The sequence below is a fragment of the Rhinopithecus bieti genome, unplaced genomic scaffold (genome assembly GCF_001698545.2).
Source record: "Rhinopithecus bieti isolate Rb0 unplaced genomic scaffold, ASM169854v2 scaffold_9978, whole genome shotgun sequence".
NCBI lineage: Eukaryota > Metazoa > Chordata > Mammalia > Primates > Cercopithecidae > Rhinopithecus > Rhinopithecus bieti.
Genome location: NW_016806220.1, coordinates 401,651 through 421,759, shown reverse-complemented (window position 1 = coordinate 421,759; position 20,109 = coordinate 401,651). Strand labels below are relative to the sequence as shown.

At 38.0% G+C, this 20,109-nt stretch overlaps 1 protein-coding gene and 2 pseudogenes across 1 annotated transcript in view; all 3 read left to right on the top strand.

Moving 5' to 3' along the window:
* The first annotated feature begins 4,417 nt into the window (after positions 1-4,417).
* M1AP (meiosis 1 associated protein) overlaps positions 4,418-20,109 on the top strand; it is a 91,648-nt gene continuing 75,956 nt past the window's right edge. Inside the window, exon 1 of the mRNA XM_017875280.1 lies at positions 4,418-4,703. Coding sequence (XP_017730769.1) covers positions 4,464-4,703 — 240 coding nt within the window. The 5' untranslated portion in view covers positions 4,418-4,463. The remainder of the gene's footprint in view (positions 4,704-20,109) is intronic.
* Positions 11,795-16,475, top strand: LOC108531695 (Golgi apparatus membrane protein TVP23 homolog B-like; annotated as a pseudogene).
* LOC108531694 (torsin-1B-like) overlaps positions 18,852-20,109 on the top strand; it is a 10,305-nt pseudogene continuing 9,047 nt past the window's right edge.

The window sequence follows — 20,109 nt, the reverse complement described above, 5'->3', positions numbered from 1 at the left end:
AAAAAATTTTTTATTATTAAATATAAAGTATATACAGAAAATGTCAGTAAAACATGAAGTATAGTTTAATAGGTATATAAAGTGAACACCCAAATATCCACAATAAAGAGTCAAGAAATAGAACATTAGGCTGGAAGTAGTGGCTCCATCCCGTAATCCCGTACTTTGGGAGGCCAGGTGGCGGAGTTATCTCTTGACCCAGGTGTTTTGAGACCAGCCTGGGCAACATGGCAAAACCCTGTCTCTACCAAAAAAAAAAACACACAAAAATTGCGAGGCATTGGGTGGGCATGCCTGTAGTGCCAGGTACTTAGGACACTGGAGGGTGGGAGGATCACTTGAGCCTGGGAGGTGGAGGTTGCAGTGCAGCTGAGATTGGGCCACTGCTGCACTCCAGCCTAGGCAATGGAGTAAGACACTGTGTCAAAAAAAAAAAAAATCGTGAACAGATTTACCAACACCCTACGACCCCCTTCTTTTGTCTCTTCCATCCATAAGCCTTCATTGCTTCCTAGGGAAAAGCACTACTGTCATTTTTGTTGATAATAATTTCTTTGCTTTTCTTTATAGTTTTATCACTGTGTATGCTTCTCTAAACCAAATATAGTACTTTTGCTTATTTTTAAAATCTATGTAGCATGAAATCTTGGCTACATGTGTATGTATTCTTTGTGTCTTGCCTGACTTTTACTCAATATTATGTTTCTTAGGAATCACCACCGTTTGGCACACTGCAACTGTAGTTTCATTACATCTTCATTGCTGTGGTAGGAAAATATACTTATGATTTAATCCATTTTAATGTAGATCCGACTTTGATGTTTTTTTCAGTTTTGGCAATTGTGAATAAGATTGTTACTAATAGTCTTTGGGCTGCTATTGATCTGACTTTTTTTCATGTATTCCTGTATATATGATTAATTTAAGTTATATGATATAAGAACAAAAAAATCCAAAAAGTTCCTACAGATAATTATTATAATTAGTAAGAGTGCAGGCAAGGTTGTTAAATTATAAAATCATATTACAAAAATTAATTATAGCTGGGCACAAAGTGGTTCATGCACTGTTAATCCCAGCGCTTTGGGTGGCAGAGCCGGTTGGATTTGGTTGACCTCAGAAGTTCAAGACAACCTGGGCAACATATCAAGACCCATCTCTATAAAAATTGTTTTAATTAATTATATTTTTATACATTTAGCAACAAACTAAAAAATGATTTTTTTTTTTTTTTTTTTTTTTTTTTTTTGAAGACGGAGTCATTGCTCTGTCACCCAGGCTGGAGTGCAGTGGCCGGATCTCAGCTCACTGCAAGCTCCGCCTCCCGTGGTTTACGCCATTCTACCTGCCTCAGCCTCCCGTTGTAGCTGGGTATACAGGCGCCGCACGTCGCCCGGCTACGTTTTTTGTATTATTTTTAGTAGAGACGGGTTTCACCAGTGTTAAGGCCAGGATGGTTTTTTTTCTTTCCGATCTCCCTGACCTTGTGATCTGCCCGTCTCGGCCCCCAAGAGTGCTGGGATTACCAGGCTTGATCCCAACCGCGCCTGGCCCTAAAAATGAAATTTAAAAAGATGAGAAAGGGAGAGAAAACTTTGTCATCAGTAGTTCTTGAAATGTAAATTAATATTTAAAAATTAACAGATTCCTAAGGACTAAAAATCTTGACAACAGGACAAGGAGATCTTTGGGGAAAAATTATAAAGGCTGTAGATATTTTAGATTTTCTATGTACCACAGTCATTGGCACACAATGACAGTTTTCTTTCGTTCCATTCAATGCCTTTTATTTATTTTGTCTTACCTCATTACTGCCTTCACTATAATGCTAGAATAGAAGTGATGATAGCATGCTCCTTCTCTTGCATTGGAAAGCTTTCAACATATCACCATGAAGAATGATGTGTGCCTCTACCATTTTTGTAGAATACATTTATCAGATTATTCCTATCACTCTTATCTTACTCAGTCTTTATCATGCACAAAGTTGGGTTTTAAACAGAGGCTTTTTTTTTGCACCTGTTGGGGATGATCATATCATTTATTTCTCATTTACTTATTTAATGTGATTTATGAATTTGTGTATTCTGTTCTTATGTTCTTGGGGATAAACTCAACTTTTGTGTCGTTATTCTTTTTATATATTAATTTTTTTTAATCTCTCTATTTTTATTTAGCATTTTTCACAAGTTTATGGGGTGAGATTATCCTATAATTTTTTTTCTTTATTACACCTTGTATCTGGTTTCACTTTAAAAGGTTGTTCTATACCTTATAAAATTAATTGAGGGGGCGGGTTGCCGTGCTCATGCCTATGTAATCCGACTTTTGGGAGGCCAAGGCGGGCAGATTCACCTGAATTCAGGAGTGCGGAGACCAGCATGGACCAACATGGGAGAACGATTGTCTCTACTAAAAATTACAAATTAGCAGGATGGTATCCACCAGCCTGTAATCCCAGTATCCAGGAGGCGAGGCAGGAGAATTGCTGACCCAGGAGGTGAGGAGGTTGCAGTGAGCCGAGATCATGCCATTGCACTTCAGGGACCTGGGCAACAGAGCGAAACTCCATTTTAAAAAAAAAAAATTCATTGAGGGAGTGTTCCTTCTGTTCTTTTTTTTTTTTTTTTTTTGAGACGGAGTCGCGCTCTGTCGCCCGGGCTGGAGTGCAGTGGCCGGATCCTCAGCTCACTGCAAGCTCCGCCTCCCTGGGTTCACGCCATCTCCTGCCCTCAGCCTCCCGAGTAGCTGGAGACTACAGAGCGGGCCGCCATCCTCGCCCGGTAGTTTTTTGTTAATTTTTTAGTAGTAGAGGGGTTTCACCATGTTAGCCAGGGATGGTCTCTGATCTCTGACTCGTGATGCCCCTACCGTTTCTGGCTCCCAAGAAGTGCTGGAGATTACCAGGCTTGAGCCACCAGCGCCCGCGCCCGGCCTCCTTCTTCTGTTCTTAAAATAATTTGTTTAAGATTGAAATTCTTGGCTGGGCACAGTGGCTCACACCTATAATCCCAGCACTTCAGGAGGCTGAGGTAGGTGGATCACTTGAGCCCAGGGGTTTGAGACCAGCTTGGGCAACATGGCAAGACCCCATCTCTTAAAAAAAAAAAAATTGAAATTCTTGATCTTTGCAAGTTTGATGGAGCTCATCAGTGAAATCATCTGGTCCTCTGACTTACTTTGTGGGAAGATATTTGATTACTGATTATATTTCCTTAATGGTTATAGAGTATTTAGGTTTCTAAAATTTCTTTGGTATTGGTTAGATACATTTTTCCAGGAATTTGTCCATTTTATCAAACTTACTAGGATAAAGCTATTCATTATGTCCTCTTATAACCCTTTTCATGTTTGAGCATTTGTAATGATGTCCCTTTCTCATTCCTTATATTGGTTCTTCATTCTCATTTGTTCTCACTTCCTAATCTGAGTCCTGGGGATAAGTATAAGTAGCCAGTAAAGAAAGAAGGCAGGAGTATTGGAGGCAGAGAAGCAGCACGAGCAAATGCACTAAAGTGAATATATTTGGTATTATTTCCATGAAAACCTTGAGGTGAAAACAGTTTTAATGAGGCTAACAATAAAGTAATGACAGATCTTAAAGAGAGTTTAAATTTTACCTTATAAGAGATTCAGACAACCAAAGAATTTAACCAAGGAGAAATGTAGTCATATTTTCATTTTTAAGAATTATTCGTTAGGTACTAAACACACATATACTAGGCATTGATGAATAAAATCAACAAGACAGGTTCTCTACCCTTGGAAAGGTTACAATATAGTGGGAGAGGGAGTCATAGAAACAAATTATAATAGAGTGCAATAAATGCTAATAAAGAAACAAAGTTTATGAGGGCGGATAGCTTACTTTGAGACAGAAGCTTGAGTTTTTTGGTGTAACTTTTGATTAGTTCCACTCAGCATTGAAATTCTCAGGCTTACATTATAGGCAGACATCTAGATTTCTTGGGAGCTGTTAAAATTGGATGACTTGGGCTGGGTGTGGTGGCTCACGCCTGTAATCCCAGCACTTTGGGAGACCGAGGCGGGTGGATCATGAGGTCAAGAGATCAAGATCATCCTGGCCAACATGGTGAAACACCATCTCTAAAAATACAAAAATTAGCTGGGCGTGGTGGCACGTGCTTGTAATCCCAGCTACTCAGGAAGCTGAAGCAGAATTGCTTGAACCTGGGAGGTGGAGGTTGCAGTGAGCCGAGATCATACCACTGCACTCTAGCCTGGTGACAGCGGGAGACTCTGTCTCAAAAAAAAAAAGGATGGCCTGGACAAGCTTTAGTACCCAATCTGACTCCTTTCTGGATTGTTTCCCTCAACCTGCGTTTTATATTTCAACAGAGCACACACAATTCAGTTTGAAAACCAGTGGTTTCTCTTTCCTTCCCTATAGGTGTAAACAATATCCAGCTGGTGGCTACAGTTCTGCCTCTGGTTTTGCTGCCATGCATCCTGGGCGAACTACTGGTAAAGGGCCCTCCACTCACACTCAGATTGACCAGCAACCTCCACGGCTTCTCATTGTGCACATTGCTCTACCGTCCTGGGGTGACATCTGCGCCAACCTCTGTGAGGCTCTGCAGAACTTCTTCTCTCTAGCCTGCAGCTTGATGGGCCCCAGCCGCATGTCCCTGTTCAGTTTGTACATGGTACAAGATCAGCATGAGTGCATCCTCCCTTTTGTGGTATGTATATCTATATTTATTCATTTTATCCTGAAAGGAAATACAGTGGTAAGGTTTCTGGAATAGAGATCACAGTTATTAATACTTACAACGATAACCCCACTACTTCTCCACACACTGTAGCCCCCAAGTGACACCATGAGAGCCAGAGGACATCCTGCATATATAGGGGTATGCACTGTTGAAGAGAAACCCCAAAATTACTAATCTGGGAGTATAAATAGGCTACAAGCTGTCCCTTTCCACTCCAGAGAGAGGGAGAGAAACCTTGGCATTGACACACGTTTGAAATGTAAACAACTGACTCCTTTTATGCCCTTTGAAATGTAAACACACTAAGAGGGAAGCCTCTAAATCTCTTCTGAGGTCTCTGGCTATTCAATCATCTTTTAAATTCCAAGACTTGCCCTTTAACCCAGGTACCAGTTTTCTTTGCTCAGAAAGCCCTAACTATGCAAAAACATGAAAATATTTTTTCTACATTCCACATAGACTCAGGTGAAACTGCCCCCTAGGGTTATGGAAGGCAATCACTGGGCCAGGGGCAGTGTTTTTACAAAGCTCCTTTATACATAAACAATTATCTATGCTCCTCCTCAAAATTTCAATCTTCCCTTTCTCCCTTGTATAAAATTCAGAATCATAGCGATGAGAAAGACTTCCAGAGGTTCTATGCATCTCCTTCCTTGAGGTAGCCTTGCTGCTAATATATGTTATCAAACAGATGTAGTCTTATTTAAGATTTCCAAAAGAGGAAATTTCATAAATCCATTGCTGAATTATGTAAATAATATATGACTGGAATCTATTTATTTTTTGATTAATGCCTTAGTTTCCCTCATTGGAAGTGGAATGATAACATCTCTGTTGATACTATAAAGAATGAAAATAATATATATTACCCTATGCTTCCTGAGTTAGAACATACCCTGGTTGCTTTGACACAACCTTAGGCTTACAACAACTCACGGTTTATTTCTTGACAAAAGTCACACAGGGAAAGTTTTGAGTATAAATGCTCCAAGTGCTAAGTGTGGGGATTTTGTCTGTGCATTGTTACTTAGGCTGGGTTGGGGATGGGAAAAGGATAAAATTATTTAAGAAATTCAACTGATCCTTTCTACGGTTTGAGCATAATTTGGTACCTCTATTCATTATTTATTGCTGTGTAACAAATTATCCCAAAATGTAGTGGTCTAAATTAATAAACATTATCTCATAGTTACTATGAGTTAGGAATTCATAAGTGGCTTATGTAGATCAGGCTTGGGGTCCCTCATGAGGTTGTAACCAAGATGTCAGTCATCTGAAAGCTTGATTGAGGCTGGAAGATCCAGTTGTAAGATGGCATATTCACTTAGCTGTTGGCAGAAATTATTATTTCCTGACTACTCAGATCTCTCCAAAGGACTGCGTGAATGTCCTTAATTTGTGGCAGTGGGCTTCTCCCAGAACAACTGATCCAAAAGAGAGGGAGACCAATGAAGAAGCCAAAATATCTTTTCTGTCTTAGTCTCAAAAGTAACATGCCACTTCCTGCACATTCTGTTCATTGGAAGCAAGTCACTGTTCCACCCTGTATAGAATAACTGCAAGCAGATTTACTCTCCTGCCTAAAACAATAAAAAAAAAACTAGATAAAACCTATGAAAAACACTTTTCAAAACAGTAGACATCACGCAGCAAAGAACAAAGCCCCCGGGAGACAGGAAGTAAATGAGGTGGGACTTAGAATTGTCCCAGCTTGCAGATCATCTGAGGTCAGGAGTTCAAGACCAGTCTGGCCAACATGGTAAAACCCCGCCTCTACAAAAATACAAAAATTAGCCAGACATGATGGCGGCTGCCTGTAATCCCAGCTACTTGGGAGGCTGAGGCGGGAGAATCGCTTGAACCCAGGAGGCGGAGGTTGTAGTGAGCCGAGATTGTGCCACTGCACTCCAGCCTGGACAACAGAGCAAGACTCCGTCTCAAAAAAAAGAAAAGAATTGTCCCAGCTTACTGCCTTGAGAAAGTTTCCAAACCACAATGCAGAGAGGGAGAACCTAGGGGTGGGTGCCAGTGGTTTCCTTGAGTCAAGGATATGGATCTGGGACTTCAGGGAGACCAAGTTATTAATAGCTAGAGGAGAAAGAGCTACATAGAGGAAAGGAGAGAGCTACATACAGAACTCTATAAAGACCCGAAGAGGGTCCCCCTTGAGTATTCAGCAGAGTACTGATCAGTACATGTGCATGAGGAAACTACCCAAGGCCAAAGAAGGAGCCACCCTAAAAGACTAGAGACAATGGTGCCTGATACTCACAACTGGAATAGTACCTGTTCTTATCAGCCAAGCTGGAAATCCTCATAATTCATGATACATTGGGTAGAGGACTCAAAAAGATCTTGCCTTAGTAGTAGGGCATAAAATAGCCCAAGACTTAGTACTGCTCAAGACTACCTAACATAAACACAAGATCCTAAGTGTCAAACTGTTTCCAGGTAACAACTATCCCAGAACAAAGCTCAAGAATATTTATAGAAATACAAAACTATCTAGCACCCATTAAGGTAAAATTCATACTGTCTGGCATTCAATTAAAACTTAAATAGGCATGCAGAGAAGCAGGATTTTATGACTTATGAAGAAATTATTAATCAAAGCTGACCCAGAAGTAACATAAATGTTAGAATTAGCAAATGAGGACATTAAGACAATTGTTGTAGTTGGGTTCCATGTGTTCAAAAAGCTAAGTGGAGATATAGAAGATATTTTAAAAGTTCCAAATCAAACTTTTAGAGAGGAAAACTACAATTTCTGGCATGGAAAATACACTAGATGGGATTATTGGCAGATTAGGCATTACGAAAGAAAAGATCAGTGAACATGAAGACATAGGAATAGAAACTATTCAAAATGAAACACAGAAAGAAAATAATCATTTTTTTAAATGAATAGAGCATAATTGAGCTCTGGAACAACTTCAAGCCATCTAATATATGTGTAATTAAAGTCTCCAAAGGAGAGGAACAGGGGACAGAAAAAATACCTTTAAAAAATGGCCAGAATGTTTCTAATTTTGATAAAAAACTCCAAACCCACAAATTTAAGCAATCATTGAATGCCATGCACAAGAAACATAAAGAAAACTACATTATGGCACATCATATAAAAACTATTGTTAAAGATGAAATCTTGAGGCTGAGCATGGTGACTCACACCTATAATCTTAGCACTTTGGGAGGCTGAGGCAGGAGGATCACTTGAGCCCAGGAGTTTGAGATATATGTAGAGGAAATACCTAAGACAATTATAAACAAAGGAGGGGAAAGTGATATAAAGGGAGCTAAGGTTTCTACACTTCATTTGAACTGGTAAAATGTTGACACCAGTTGACTCTTGTTAAGTTTCTGTGTACAATATGATAATTAGGGCCACCACTAAAAAATCTATACAAAGAAATACACTCAGAAGCACCATAGATAAATCAAAATAGAGTATTTTAAAAATATTCCAATAGCCCATTGGAAGGTATATAAAAGAAAACAAAAAAACTAAAAACAGAGGGAACAAGCAGGAAACAACAAATAAATTGGCAGGCTAACATATCAATAGTTACATTAAATGTGAGTGGCCTAAAAACGTCAATTAAAAGAGCTTGGCAGAGTTAATTTTTTAAATGACCCAACTATATCCTGTCTAAAAGAAACTAACTTCAAACACAATAAATGTAGGCTGAAAGTAAAAGAATGGAAAGGAATATATCATGCAAACATTAACCAAAACAAAGCAGGAGTGGCTTTACTAATATATCAGATGAAACAGATTTCAGATCGAAGAATACCAGGTACAGAGAGGGACATTAGACAATGATGAAAAGGTCAATCCACCAAGAAGATACAGAAATCCTAAATGTGTGTGCACTAAACAGCAGAAACTATAAAATATGTGGAGCAAAAATTGATTGATCTAAAAGAAGAAATAGGTAAATCCACAATTATAGTTAGATTCAGTGTCCCTCTTTCAACAATTGTAGAACATCGATAAGGATACAGAAAAACATCAGCCAACAGGATCTAATTGACATTTATATAATACTCCACCCAACAACAAGCAGAATGCACATTCTTTTCAAGCACCTATGGAACATTTGCCAAACTAGACCATACCATGGGCCATGAAGGAAAGAAACTTAAATTTTAAAAATTGAAATCATACATAGTATATTCTCTGACACAATGAATCAAGATAAAAATCTATAACAGAAACATAACAGAAAATTCCCCAAACACTTGGAAACTAAACAACACACTTCTAAATAATCCATTGGTCAAAAAGCAATATGTCAAGGGAAATTTTAAAAGACAACAACATTGAACTAAAGGTAAATGACAATACAAATATCAAAATTTGTGGGATGCAGCTAAAGCAGTGCTGAGAAGGACATTTATGGCACTAAAATGCTTACATTAGAAAAGAAAAAAGTCAAATCAGTAATATAAACTCCCACCTCAAGAAACTAGAAAAGGAAAAGCAAAATGAACTCAAAACAAGCAAAAAGAAGGAAATAGTGAAGAGCAAAAATAAGTGAAATTGAAAACATAAAATAGAGAAAATTAATGAAAAGTAGTTGATTCTTTGAAAAGATCAATAAAATTAACAAACCTCTGGCAAGAATGACAAGGAAAATAGAAAAAGAAAATATAAATTACCAATATCAGGAATGAAACAGGGGAGTGTCATTATAGGCCCTTGTTATTCCAAAGGATAATAAGAGAATACTACAAATACCTTTACATACATAAATCTAACAACTTAGATGAAATGGACCAGTTCCTTGAAAAGCACAAACTATCACAATTGCCCAATATGAAACAGATAGCTTGAATGGCCCTATAACCATTAAAGAAATTGAATTCATGATTTTAAATTTCTGAAAAGAAATCTTCAGACCCAGATGGTTTTATTGAAGAATTCTACTAAACATTTAAAGAAAATAACATCAATTCTACATAATCTCTTCCAGAAAATATAAAAGAAGGAAATACTTCCCAACTCATTTTATGAGGCTATTTTTTATCCCAAAAATAGACTAAGACAGTACAAAAAAAGAAAACTGAAGACCAATATCCCTCATGAACATAGATCACATAAAACTTAACAAAATATTAAAAAATAGAATTCAGCAATTAAAAAGAATTATACACCATAACCAAGTAGAACTTATTTCAGGGATGCAAAATTGATTCAATATTTGAAAATCAACCAAAGTAGTACACCATATTAAAAAGCTAAAGAAGAAAACCATGTGATTATATCAATTGAAGTAGAATAAGCATTTGACAAAGTTCAATATCCACTCATGATAAAACCTACAGCTAATGCCATATTTAATAGTGAAAGACTGAATGCTTACCTGCTAAGATTGAGACAAGGCAAAGATGTCTGCTCTTAGTACTCCTCAGCATAGTACTAGAAGTCCTAGGCAGCACAATGAGGTAAGAAAAGGGAATCAAAGGCATGCAGCTTGGACAGGAAGAAATAAAATTGTCCCTATTTGTAGATGATGTGAAGGTCTATTTAGAAAATCCAAAGAATTTTGTACTACCCTTTGAGGAGAAGTATGTCAAAGAATTTGTAAACATATTTAAAACCACCATGGTTCCCTTCTGGTGATATACCAACACCTTAAGTCACGTGGTAAGAGCCTGGATTTCTGAGAGGGAGCTCAATCCTCAGGTAATTCCCATTGGTAGTTTTGCCCTTACGAAATTGCCTCGATAGTAACCACCAACCCTCTTATTACAAATATACAAGACATTTGTTGGTCATTTTCAGACACTCAATTCAGAGAAATCGCTCTATTTGCCAATATGTTAATAACATTAAGCAGATATTATGGAATGCTTACTGCATACATGGCATCATGCTAAATGTTTTTTCCATGACTTTCACTTTTATCCTAATATATGTTTGCTTATTGATGTATGTATTTGATGTGGTTTTTAAAATCTATTGTTATCTTTTAGCTTATAACTTTAAAAAGTATTTTGGATTTTATTTTCCTTTGTAGTTGAGTATTTATATAAGGAGCTGTTAAGTCAGTCAAATTGCTAGGAAGAAACAGATAGATGGCACATTCAAACCAAATAATTTTCAAAGAAATATAGAAGGGAATATTTACATAGGTGTGGGGAGAGTTTAGATTGTGCAATAGGCATACCACCTCTAGGACTGAAGAGGAGCGAACTGTCTGAAGAGGGCTGCCTGACAGGATCTTTGGCCTTTATTAAAGAAAAAGTTATTCACGACACTTGTTAAATTATGGTAAGAAATACCTTATTGAGGACGAACACGATAGGTATGTTGTTATGATCCTAAATAAAGGGACCATAGCATTGATCCCTTGGAAATCCATTGATGAGTATAAGGACCATGACAATGGAATGTTGCAATGGGAAAGAGAGATTGGGCTCAATTCTGAATATGGTACAAGCAAGTGGGAATATATAGCCAAGGAGCATATGGGGATCAGTGGATAGATAATTACTAAGAGGAAACATCAGGGGTAATGGGAATTCTGGCTAAACTGACTTACAGGATTCTTGCTGAAAACAGGCCAGGGTGATCAGACATCACCTGGGGGATAGTGCAGGATGAGGAACCCAGCCAGATACTGAGAATGATCAGACATTACGAGTAGGGGATTCTCGCCAAACTGACTTAGCAGGGTTCTTTGCTAAAACTAAATTTTATAAGGAAGTGCACAGATGGGCCTAAGAAAAGGTTTAGAAGCCTGACTAAAGTTTGGTCAAGCAAAGAATCATGTTGCCTTCAGAAGAAGGACGCAGCCATCCTGTGGCAATCTCGTGAGGAGGAAGCCAGGAGATGAAATACCCTGACCTCACTTTCCTCCCACATGCAGATCTCCTGCTGGTGCCTGCCATTGGCCAAAGCCAGCTGGAAGCAAGAGTGTGAATGACCTCATTGAATCAGTCCCTATGGATCACCTTCCTAGGGCACAAAATAGGGTAGAGAAAAGTAGAGAATGATCTGGAAGGGCAAATGGAAGATAACCAGTATAAAAGATTTCTTAGGAAATGAGCCCATGTCCCAAACAAGGGTAAAATGATTTTTTTTACTCCCCAGGTGGCTATGTTATATCCCTCTGGCACTCCTCGGTACATTTGGACCTAGTTGAATCCCTTCATCTTTTAATCACATCACTAGAAAAGGCAGATAGCTTTACACTAGAAACCATTGACTTGTCAGAAGCTCAACTAAGCTGGGAAAGAGCTGAGCTGTCATAGTAGCTGATTAACGACATCAAGACACAAATGAAAGGGTAAGCCTTTATTTCCAGTAATAGTATAAGCAAGAATCTAAACTGGAGAAAGTGCCCACTCCCCCTTTTCCATTTCCTCCATGAAACTGTGCTCTGGTTGAGGATAAGTGCAGACATGGGGATAGTTTCACTGTTGAAGGAGTCCCAAACAAAAGGCTCTGGCAATTTTATGCACCGTGGGGTTGATGGGAGGGAAAGGAGGGAAGGCTAGGCGTGGAAAAGTACAGAGTACTGACTCAGAGTAGGGAAAAGTGTCCTTAAGGCTTCCTTCTCCCTTCCCCCACAAGGAGGTCTTGACAGAGGGCCTAAGGAAGACTTGGCCCAAGGCCTCAGATGAAGAGAGCTAGAAATGAAAGTACCAGAGCTAGGAATACAAATATTCCAAGAACATGACCAGCCAGGGGTTCTGAATCCTTGACTGCAACTCCCTTCAGAGAATGCAGTGGATTGGCTGTGTACCAAGTCTGGTGTGGCAAAGGCAGCTTTTCCCCCATGAGGCCTGCCAAGTAAATTATTTGTAATTGCCTATGGTCAGGCTTGAAAAAAATCACACATAGATTTTTAACCAGGATCAGACTCCTCACTGGTTTCTCAGGAAAAATTGAAAGCCAAAATTTCTTTCCAACTGAACAGTAAGTTCAACCCTAGTTAAAAGCTCAAGAAAATTGCTGAAACAGTGCTATTACCTTATGTGTAGAACAATCCAATCTTTACTTACAGAAAAACATGACCTTAAATCCATTGTCACTGACCTGTATAAATATCTGGCATTTTCTATCTGCAGAAGCAGCTTAAAATATAAATGGAGAAAGATAGCATATGGGAAATCTTACTCAGAATGAATACCTCAATATATCCTCATATTTAATTTTTGAGTATAATCAAATAATTCTGAATGTTTTATAAGGAGTCATGACAGGAGATTAATAATTAATATTAAAATTCCTTTTATATCCATTGCACCCTTAATATAAATAATTCCAACCAGAATGATTCATTTCCCCTCAAAACAGGGTTTCAGAAGAATGCCCTTATTGTGAAGATCTTCCCAATTCTTTTACTTTTTCATAATAAAAAACTTATTTAAATCATATGTTATCTACAATGAGATATTAGGACTCAGAGTATTCTAATTTAGCTATAATACTTATTTTCTCATTCTTAATAGCTGGCATTCAAATGGAATCACTTCAAGGTGACAAATAATAGAGATATAATATATTAAACAGCATAAAGGTAAACCCCAAGAAAGATAATATAATAAACTATAATTTAGTGCTGCAGTAAAGGGAGAGTAAGAGTAATAAAAGGAAATACACTAATTTTGTTGTTTCCTTAGTGGTGAATTAATAGATACTGCTAAAGATTAACTTAAGGGAATTACACAGAGTTATAAAGATAGTCACTAAAGCAGAAATACAGGCCTTCCTAATCATGACAAGACAAACATACAGAAAAAATGAAAATAAAATATACGGTAAAGTGATTTTCTAAAAGCTATAAAAATAAAGAGTATACCATAAAATAATATAACTAAAAACAAACATATCTGTCATATCAGATGCTTTTTAGAACTTACAGACAGACTTGATCACAAAGCAAATCTGTCGTTTTCAAGAGGCACAGCTACAACAAAGTGATTCAGAAAGGTTGAAAATAAAAGGGTGGGCAAACGTATACTAGGCAAAGGCGAACTAAACAAAGAGAATTATGATCAATTGTAGACAAGGTTGAATTTGAAGCAAAATGCATTAAATGAAACTAAGAATGGCACTTTAATGCTAGGGCAAAAAAGAATAGAGTACAGAGTGATCAAGAAGGCACACTGAGAAATACCATTTGATCCAGCAATCCCATTACTAGGTATATACCAAAAGGAATATAAATCATTCCATTATAAAGATACATTCATTCATGTGTTTATGGCAGCACTGTTCATGATAGCAAAAACTTGGAACCAACCCAAGTGCCCATCAGTGATAGACTGGATTTTAAAAAATGTGGTACATACACACCATGGAATACTATGCAGCCATAAAAAGGAATGAGATCATGTCATTTGCCGGGACATGGAGGAAGCTGGAAGCCGTCAGGCACAGCAGACTAACACGGGAATAGAAAACCAAAGACCGCATGTTCTCACTCATAAGTGGGAGCTGAACAATGGGAACACATGGACACAGGGAGGGGAACAACACACACTGGGGCCTGTTGGGGGGGCAGGAGGAGGGAGAACATCAGGACTAATAGCTAATGCATGTGGGACTTAATACCTAGGTGATAGGTTGATAAGTACAGCAAACCACCATGGCACACATTTACCTATGTAACAAACCTGCACATTTTGCACATGTATCCCAGAACCTAAAATAAAATACAATTTTTTAAAGGTGTATTGAAGATATTTAGCATAGAAGGCTTGTTGGAAGGGGAGGCTATTAAAAATATATCAGTTTTGAATACCTATATACTAGCCTGGTGAGGTGGCTCATGCCTATAATTCCAGCACTTTGGGAGACCAAGGAAGGAGGATCACATAAGCCCAGGAGTTCAAGACAAGCCTGGGCGACATAGTGAGACCTCATCTCTACGAAAAAGTTTTTTAAAAGACGTGGTGGTGCATACTTGTAGTCTCAGTTACTCAGGAGTATAAGGCAGGAGGATAACCTGAGCCCCAGAGGTTGAAGTTGCAGTAAGTCATGATTGTGCCACTGCACTCTAGCCTAGGCAACAGAGCGAGGACTTGTCTTAAAAAAAAAAAAAAAGTTTGTGAATCTCTTATCCAAAATACTTGAGACCAGAAGTGTTTCAGACTTTGGATTTTTTTGAATTTTGGAATATTTGCATGTACACAATGACTTAGGGATGGGACCCAAGTCCAAACATGAAATTCACTGGTTTCATGTATACCTTATATACACCATCTGAAAGTAGTTTTATACATTTTTTTGTTGTTCTTTTTTGAGACAGAGTCTTGCTCTGTCGCCCAGGCTAGAATGCAGTGGCGCGTTCTCGGCTCACTGCAACCTCCGCCTCCTAGTTTCAAGCGATTCTCCTGCCTCAGTCTCCCAAGTTGCTGGGATTACAGGTGCCCGCCACCACACCCAGCTAATTTTTGTATTTTCTAGTAGAGACAGGGTTTCACCATCTTGGTCAGGCTGATCTCAAACTCCTGACCTCATGATCCACCCGCCTCATGGAGGCGGGATTACAGGCGTGAGCACCATTCCCAGCCTATACAATATTTTAAAAATAATTTTGTGCACGAAACAGAGTTTTGACTGTAACCCATCACATGAGGTCAGATGTAGAATTTTCCACTTATGGCCTCATGTTGGCCCTCAAAAAGTTTTGGATTTTGGAACATTTCAAATTCAGAATTTTAGATTAGGGATGTTCAACCTGTATTGGCAATATAATCCAGTGCCACATTAAAAGAATTATATACCAAAAATTCAAATATGATTTAATATTAGGAAATCTATTAATATAATTTACTATGTTAACATATCTAAGGAGAAGAAACATGATCATGTTCATCCCTGTAACTTCTGAAAAAGCATTTGATAAACTTCAACATCCAATTTTGTTTTGTAAAAACTCTAATAAAACAGAAACAGCTATTCTGTAGCATAATACTTTTCAATTCAAGAGTTAGTATTGTTCTTAATGGAAAACACTAAAGACATTCCCATGCAAGATAAGGAAGTTCAGTATCATCACCATTATTTAGAAGTATTCTGGGCCTTGAAGCAGTAGGATAGTAATGATGACACTGCAGATGTTTCACTATTTGATACAGAAGAGGAGACAACTGAGACAACCAAAAAAATCCAAAAATCAGATATTCAGTGGTATCATTTTTCCACTTATTCTTTCAAGTCAGTCTACATTCATCATCTGTCTTCTCTGTGAGTTACTCAGCAGCAGCTTTATTGCCTGTATGATGACAGTTATCTTGTCATGTGACTTTTGGACAGCAAAGAATGTCACAGGTAGACTAATGGTTGGTCCATGTTGGTGGAGTCACATAGATGAAGATGGAAAGAGCCATTGGGTGTTTGAATCTAGAAAGGCATCCTCTCAAGAGAATAAAACTGTGTCAAAAGCTGAATCAAGAATCTTTTGATTGGGACTTATAGCCTGTGCAGTGCTTTGGGTGATATTTGCCTTTAGTGCCCTGTTCTCCTTCAGGGTAAACTGGTTAGCAGTGGTTATTATGGGTATAGTGCTACCAGATGCCAACCTATATGGTTACATCAGGTGTAAGGTGGGCAGCAGAAAGAATTTAACCAACATGGCTACCTCGTATCTTGTAAAGCAGTTTTTAAGACAAAACACTGGAGATGATCAGAGAAGCTTCCTGAATAGAGAAAGCTTATGTGCTTTGTTACATTGGGGAACAACTGAACAGATTCTTGACTCTGAACTTTTTGGAGCTTAGTCCATATCTCGATGAGGATGGTTGGCTTTGTTTTCCACTTAAAACTATTTATAGAAAGGAAAAGTAGTTTTTGTTTTGTTTTTATTTCCTTTCCAGCAGTTGGGATTGGAAAGTATATTGGCAGTAGAAACATTGTCAAGATTTGTTCTGTAGTGTATGTATGTGTCATAGGTATGCACGTGGTCATGTAATATCAATATATCCCAAATTAATGAAAGAGTTTATTTACATATATAATGGAGACCTTTGCATTTTGATCCATAGAACATAGGAGGTTGTTCTTAGTCTATCTCAAAGCTCTATGTGTTTACATATTATTTCTGTAGATTATTTTCAGAAGTAAGTTTTGCTTCCAGGGTAAGAGTGAGTACTTTGACTTAAGTGTAAATGAGAAATAATTGTTAGATTTTAATATGTACTTCATGGAGAAATTTCTTAGACAAATACAAGCAAGTGAAAACCAAATTAGGGCTAGTGGTATTAACTAGTTTCTAAAATGTTATTTTTATTTGTTAAGAATTCATTTACTTACAGCCCAGGTAATATGAATGGAATCATCATAGTTTATGTTTAAGGGTTACCCAGAGATTCCTGCTATTCTATTTATTTTACAGAAAAGATGGCCAGATTTTTCTTTAGAACTTCCTGAAAGCTCTTCAGTGGACCTTGAGCTAATAAAATCTATCTTTTACCACTAAAACAATAAAATAAAATAGAAGTATTCTAGAGATTTTCATTGATGTAATGATACAAGAAAAAGAAATTAGGGTATGAAATGAGAAAAGATGAGATTAAATTGTTATTTGCAGATTATTTGATTATGTATCCAGAAAACCCAAGAGAATCAACTAGGAAATTATTTGAAATGATAAAATAATCCACAACAAAATCAGCAGATATTTGTACTCTTTATATGTCTAAGAGCAACAAGTTAAAAGTTATAATGGAAGAAAATTTTTCATCACAATAACCAAAATGATCAAATACTTATGAAGAAATTAACAATAAATATGCAAGATTTGTATGACTTAAAATACTATTGTTATATTTACATTAAAAATAATGTTATACATCATAAATGTATATAGTTTTCCTTTTGCCAATTAAAAAATTGTTTAATACTATTGAGAAACACACACAAAAAAAGACTTGAACAAATAAAAAATTATTAGTTCTTGGGAAGACTCAGATGTCAATTATCCCTAATGTACAAATGTAATGCAATTCCCAAAAATTATAAAATTTCCAACAGGAGAACTAGACATTCTGCTGCTAAAGTTCAAATTTTAAAAGAAAGACTATCCAGGGACTATTCCTATCAGATATTAAACACAATGTGATACTGGAGATTGAAAAGACAGATTGTAATGGAATTACAATTTAAAGTTTCCATTTTAAAAAATACATGTAGGGAACTTAATTATAGATATTATATATTATATAATATATATATAATATATAAAGATAGCATTTAAAATGAGTTGGGAAAAAGACTATTAATAAATGTTTGGATCAACTGGATAGCCATATGGGAAAAATAAAGCTAGATCCATACTCACAGCATATACCAGCATAGATTCCTGATGGAACAAAGTATAAAAATAAACTATACAAGTACTAGAACAGATTGTATTAGTCTGAGTATAATCAGGAAACAAACCACAGTGATTTAAACAAGGAAAGTTTGTGTAAAAAGCTTGAATACAGGCTGGGCATGTTGGTTCATGCATGTAATCCTAGCACTTTGGGAGGCCAAGGTGGGAGGATTGCTTGAGGCCAGGTGTTCACAACTAGCCTGAGCAACATAGTGAGACCTCATCTCTACAAAATATTTAAAAATAAAAGATTAGCCAGACATGGTGGCCTGCAGCTGTAATCCTAGCTACTCAGGTGGCTGAGGCGAGGGGATCCCTTGAGCCCAGTGTCATGAGCTATGATTTCCTCACTACTGCATTCTAGCCTGGGTGACAGAGCAAGATCCTATCTCAAAAAAAAAACAACAACAAAAAAAACTGAAATATAGCTTAACATATTAAACTATGATAATAGATTACCTATTAGATATAAGGGAATTTATATGGTACCCTAGGGCTAAGGGAGAGATCCTAAGGAAAGTCAAACTTGAAAAGAGGACTCCCTTCCCGAGGCTGGGGTTCACACCAAATTGCAGAATGTGTATTTGTAACCCACTGGATGGCAGAGAAGTTCACTGGTTTGTCAAGGCTAAAGTTGGTCTACAGTTACTGGGAAAGCAGGAAGCTACTCTCCAGTGATAAGTGAGCTACAGTGATGGCTGGGTGTACAGTCATGCAGAGAGAATGCAGGCAGGATGCCCAGAATGTGTATTCTCCATGTTGGAAGAGCAGTAGCATTGAGATGGCCACAGCAGACAAACTTCTCACGGGGAGGGACAAGTGAGCAAAGGGAATTAGGCATTAGTACAGGCAAGAGGCCTGAATCATATGGTGTCCATGTTGAAAGGGCTGCAGAAAGGTGATTACTAGGCCAGGCAGGGCTATGAAATCACTGAAAGACTATGAATTCTGAATGCATGGATGGGTGACCATTAGATATCCCTACACCCCACAGCTGACCCACAGTGTGCTGCATGTAACAACAGAAGAGCCGCTTCATGTGCCTCCAGTGCCCTTTACTAAGAAAACTTAACATTGTGCTCACTGTAAAACAGAAATGCTTAAAGGAATTTATCACAGAGCATGTATTGAAGGATGAATTTGGAGTTGAGAAGCAGTAAATTAATAATTAATAAACAGACCATGGGGAGAAAATAATATAAGAATAGGAATGAGCCGGGCGCGGTGGCTCAAGCCTGTAATCCCAGCACTTTGGGAGGCCGAGACGGGTGGATCACGAGGTCAGGAGATCGAGACCATCCTGGCTAATATGGTGAAACCCCGTCTCTACTAAAAAATACAAAAAACTAGCCGGGCGAGGTGGCGGACACCTGTAGTCCCAGCGACTCGGGAGGCTGAGGCAGGAGAATGGCGTAAACCTGGGAGGCGGAGCTTGCAGTGAGCTGAGATCCGGCCACCGCACTCCAGCCTGGGCGACAGAGCGAGACTCTGTCTCAAAAAAAAAAAGAATAGGAATGGCTTTTCTAAGCATAATATAAAACCAAAAAAATCTAAAATAAAAGATTAATAATATATAAAAACAGAATGTATGCTTGGCAAAGAATACACATGCAAATTCTAAAGATAAATAACAATATGAGGAAAAATATTTGCTTCTCATATCACATAGGGTTAATTTTCTACATACATAGAAAACTACAACTCAGTAAGAAAAAAACATTCAGTAACTCAATAGAAAATGAGGATGGATGGGCCAGGCACGGTGGCTCACGCCTGTAATCCTAGCACTTTGGGAGGCCAAGGCGGGCAGATCACGAGGTCAGGAGATCGAGACCATCCTGGCTAACAAGGTGAAACCCCATCTCTACTAAAAAAATACAAAAAATTAGCCAGGCGTGGTGGCGGGCGCCTGTAGTCCCAGCTACTCGGGAGGCTGAGGCAGGAGAATGGCATGAACCCAGGAAGTGGAGCTTTCAGTGAGCCGAGATCACACCACTGCACCTCCAACCGGGGCGGCAGAGCGAGACTCCGTCTCAAAA